Source organism: Odontomachus brunneus, unplaced genomic scaffold, assembly GCF_010583005.1.
Source record: "Odontomachus brunneus isolate Ranch 3 - 2012 unplaced genomic scaffold, Obru_v1 Obru_scaffold_319, whole genome shotgun sequence".
NCBI lineage: Eukaryota > Metazoa > Arthropoda > Insecta > Hymenoptera > Formicidae > Odontomachus > Odontomachus brunneus.
This window is the reverse complement of record NW_022639769.1, coordinates 2,383-6,414: the sequence shown is the minus strand read 5'-3', so window position 1 is coordinate 6,414 and position 4,032 is coordinate 2,383. Positions and strand designations below refer to the sequence as shown.

Sequence of the window (4,032 nt, the reverse complement as noted above, 5' to 3'; positions counted from 1 at the left end):
TTTTTTTTTTTTTTAATATAAAAGTTTTAATTGTTCTTTTAATTGTGTTAATTTTTTTTCTTTTGTGTTTTGGATAATATGTAAACATGTAGACATATGTTAAATATAACAAATATGTGATATAAATTAATATTAAATGAAATTTTTTTATTAATTTTTCCTTCCAAAATCGTACAAAAAAGTCCACTTAACGAAAGAAAATATAATTATAATAAATTTGGAAAATAATCAGCAATTAATTGTGCTCTTGCATTTATGTGTCGATCATCTGGCTGTAACGGTTGTGCGTCCCAATCTTCGTTCAAAATATGTTGGTCTATACATAAATCAGCATCTTGTGATGGTAATTCTTCATTTCTTTCATACGCAATATTATGCAAAATTGCTGTAGCGACAACAATAGCCATACTCGTTTGTAACTTTAACCGCAGTCCTAAAGCCAAGATGGGGAAACGTCTTTTCCATACACCATATTGTCGTTCTACAGGGTTACGTGTACGGATTATTGCCTCATTATATAGTTCTTCGATGTCATTGTGAGTATTAAGTAGCGGGGTAATCACAAACATTGTATTCGTATAACCACTGTCTCCAACCAATAAACTATTACCAAACTCGTTGTTTTCAAGTCGTTCTTTTACTCTCGAGTTATTAAATATTGTTTGGTCATGAACTGATCTTGGCCAGCGTGCTACAATATCTAATATTTTAAGGTCAGCCGAAGACACTGTTTGTACATTCAAAGAAAAATAACCTTTCCTATTCCTGAATAATTCTGCATTTATTCCACCTTTAAAAAATATTTAAAAAGTTAATGAAAAAGATTAAGAAAGTATTTGTGAAAAAAGGTTCATTTAATAATAACTTACTAGGAGATTGGATCCTAACATGTGTGCAATCGATAGCACCAATTATTCGTGGAACTCTTGCTCTATTATAAAATTTTATTCGTGCATTACTGATTTCATCAGCATTAGATGACATTTTAATATATTGAGGAGCTAGCTGTGCAATCGCAATTGACACGTGTCTGACTATATTGCAAGCAGAACTCTTGCTAACACCCGCAAAATCTCCAGTTGCTATTAACATTGTGCCTAATGCATAGAATCTCAAAGTTAATAGAAGCTTGTCGATTGGTCTAATAGCAAGATTTCTGAAATAAATATTTGTTAGTTGATATTTTAAATTAATAGTAAATACCAAATTATGTATAGATACCTATCCGTAGGAGTCTCAATGATGTTTTCTATTTGCTCTAAAATGATCAAAACTGTTTGTTTCTTTAAATGAAATCTTCGAAAAAAATCCAATTCGTCCCATTTGTCAAAGTGATTGATTCTATTTTGTACTATGTGTGGTCTTCTTTCCCATTCCATAAATTCAACGATTTCCTCATCATTGTCAATGAAATCGTTTAAATTCATATTGAGAATAATAACTAATTACAAAATAATAATATTACAGTGTGAGTGTGTGCTCACGTCGTTTAGCGTGTAATATCTACACAAAAGTTAGGTTACGTTAACTGCTGAGACTTCTATATACCGACCGCTAAAGTCTGTGGTTACCTGTCAGTTATATTTAGCAGACAAAAATTCTGCCAGTTACTTTAACAATCACTATGACCAACAGTTAATGTATAGCTGTTAGTTATCTTGCATTGATAAACACATAACTTATAGTTAGCACTTAACTAATAGTCAAATTTAACTTGACTGAGTATTGATAAACCGGCCCCTAGCATATTAAAGTTCTCGCTTATGGTTTTAGTCTAAACATTGCGTCGCCAACCTAACCTTTACGTGGTTGCGCGACTCTGATTACAGGTCTCTCTAGACAGTACCGAGTTCTGTCGAACGGATGCACGATTTCTGCAGTGTGAAATATCGCACGGAAGCATCCAACCACCCGCGGTAGAAGCTCCGAGATAACCCGTAATAGTCTCGCGAACTTTTCTCTCAATCACAGGTAGTATCGAGAAGGTGGAGATTCGTGGAGTTACCAAAAATACCTCACGCGAGGTAAGCCAACGTGTCATAGACACTCTCAAGGCAACGACCCACCGTGCAAGCGCACTCAAAAAGGCTATAAACCGTTACATGTAGCGACTTATATAGGCGCCTAGTCGAAATTTAACCGCGAGCGACAGCTCGGTTGACACCGTCGCCGCGTCGCGGCGACGGCGCAACCCGCGACGAGAGGCCGGCGACTGCGAGCCGTGCGGCTCCTGGGGTCCGGCCGCCCGTCTGACACGTTCCGTACGGAACATATATATATATATATACATATACATTGACTGAGAGAAAAGTCTAGAATCATCGTTATTATTATTTTAAGGTTGAGATACCGTGATCCAAAAACCTAACAGATATCACACGTCACACTATAAAAAAAATAAGATGTGGTGCTTCACATAACACATACACACACACACACACACACATACACACACACACACACACACACAGTTTGATAGTCTCCCAATGAAATAAAAAAACCTATTGCTGTTTCACTACCGTTTAAGCGGTACGCTTAGTGTACACTAAGCGTATACACATCGCGTCCGTCTATCCTTTCTTTGGCCCGTAAGATACGAAGTGGCAACAAGGAAAGACGTTTCGTACACTTTCTCAGGTAATTATTAAATTTCGAAATATTTTTGTAAATCTGTGTCAATGCTTAAGGGATATATATATATATATCCACTGAGAAAAAAATTTGTTTAATTATAGTAAATTCATTTGCTTAAATTTGATCAACTTCATTTAAGTAAATATTACTTTAAATATGAAAAATCGTATTAAATTTAAGAAAATGGAAGCATTAAAATTAGCAAATATTTTATTGACCGGTTTATTGGAATTAAATTCAGGTTTTCTAAAATACAATGCAAGTTTGTTTAAATGTAGCAAATGTATTTGTAGAATACTGAATACGAATTGCTTAAATTTAGAAATGATGTTTTAGCAAACATTTGTTTTAATGTAAGCTTTCTGATTTTTACAAAAAATAAATGTAAAGTTGAAAAAATATATTATTTGTTACACTAATTAAACACAAAATAATTAATTTTGAAGTGTCATTTATTATATTTTAGGAAATCTTTATTTAAATAAAATTAATATATATATTTAATTGAAATATAAGTTTCTTGAAATATAATAAACTCCAAAAAAATTTACATTTCATTTTTAACACACCATTTATTATTTTTAAAATTTTGAAAAGACTAATTTTAACAAATGTTTACTAAACTTTTCTTTTTCAAAATTAAGAAATTCAGATTCATTGAAACAATGTATTTATTACATTTCAGCACATGTTATGTTGCAATATAAGAAATAAAAGTTACATTGAAGCAAACTTTTGAACAAGAAATAATTTTGTAACTTTTATGTTTTAATTTGCTAAAAATAAACAAGGTTTTATATTTAAAATATTATTAAAGTAAATAGAGCTAATTTTGTTTTATTTAAATACATTTATTAAATTTAACAACATTTTTTCTCAGTGACTATATTCAACGAAAACGATTACGTTATTTCGAGTAAACAAGTTTTACAAATTTTGCAAAATATTTATTTTTTTTAAATTTAATTTTTTTTAACTTAATGAACTAAAATATATGAAAGGCTATGCTTCATATATTTTGTATTATTAATAATTATTTATATTAACTATATTTTGTATTAATAACTATTGATAAAATATTATTAATGACTATGAAATGTGAGATACAAATATAAATATGATACAGATAATACACTGACAATATGTCAGCGGACAGAAACAGCATTTTCTTTATTCTTTTAAATCGCGAGATTCGGACACGTGAGTATGTCGTTTTGTGAAATGTTAGTAAATATTTATTAAAGTTAGTTATTTCAAAAGTTCGAAGATAATAAGTGGTATGTTTAAAAAAATATATATATTAATAAATATATATTTTTTTAGAGTTAATTATATTTCAAGCAACGTATATTTGAATAAAGCTGATATATTGGCTTTATTTAAATTAATGTCTCCTTA

At 30.5% G+C, this 4,032-nt stretch overlaps 1 protein-coding gene across 4 annotated transcripts; it reads right to left on the bottom strand.

The window, feature by feature from the left end:
* Positions 1 to 126: 126 nt before the first annotated feature.
* On the bottom strand, positions 127 to 2,080 carry LOC116853421 (putative nuclease HARBI1). Of its 4 annotated transcripts, none has more exons than XM_032834493.1 (4): positions 1,572 to 2,080; positions 1,222 to 1,503; positions 870 to 1,156; positions 127 to 790 (listed from the first exon to the last, which is right to left on the bottom strand). In XM_032834493.1, the coding sequence occupies exons 2-4, from the start codon at positions 1,425 to 1,427 to the stop codon at positions 207 to 209; spliced, it is 1,077 nt and encodes a 358-aa protein (XP_032690384.1). In that variant the 5' UTR covers positions 1,428 to 1,503; positions 1,572 to 2,080; the 3' UTR covers positions 127 to 206. The 4 variants fall into 4 exon arrangements, with proteins under 4 accessions (XP_032690384.1, XP_032690385.1, XP_032690386.1 ...); XM_032834494.1 differs by having other exon boundaries at positions 1,222 to 1,441; XM_032834495.1 differs by having other exon boundaries at positions 1,222 to 1,441; positions 1,800 to 2,080.
* Between the last annotated feature and the right edge of the window lie 1,952 nt (positions 2,081 to 4,032).

What these genes read in the sequence shown, in the direction of transcription:
- LOC116853421 (XM_032834493.1), bottom strand. Translation starts at nt 1,427, where the DNA reads ATGAATTTAAACGATTTCATTGACAATGATGAGGAAATCGTTGAATTT. An exon ending in ATTGAGACTCCTACGGATAG is followed by an intron (nt 1,157 to 1,221) that starts GTATCTATACAT and finishes TATTTATTTCAG; the next exon opens with AAATCTTGCTATTAGACCAA. An exon ending in TGTTAGGATCCAATCTCCTA is followed by an intron (nt 791 to 869) that starts GTAAGTTATTAT and finishes TATTTTTTAAAG; the next exon opens with GTGGAATAAATGCAGAATTA.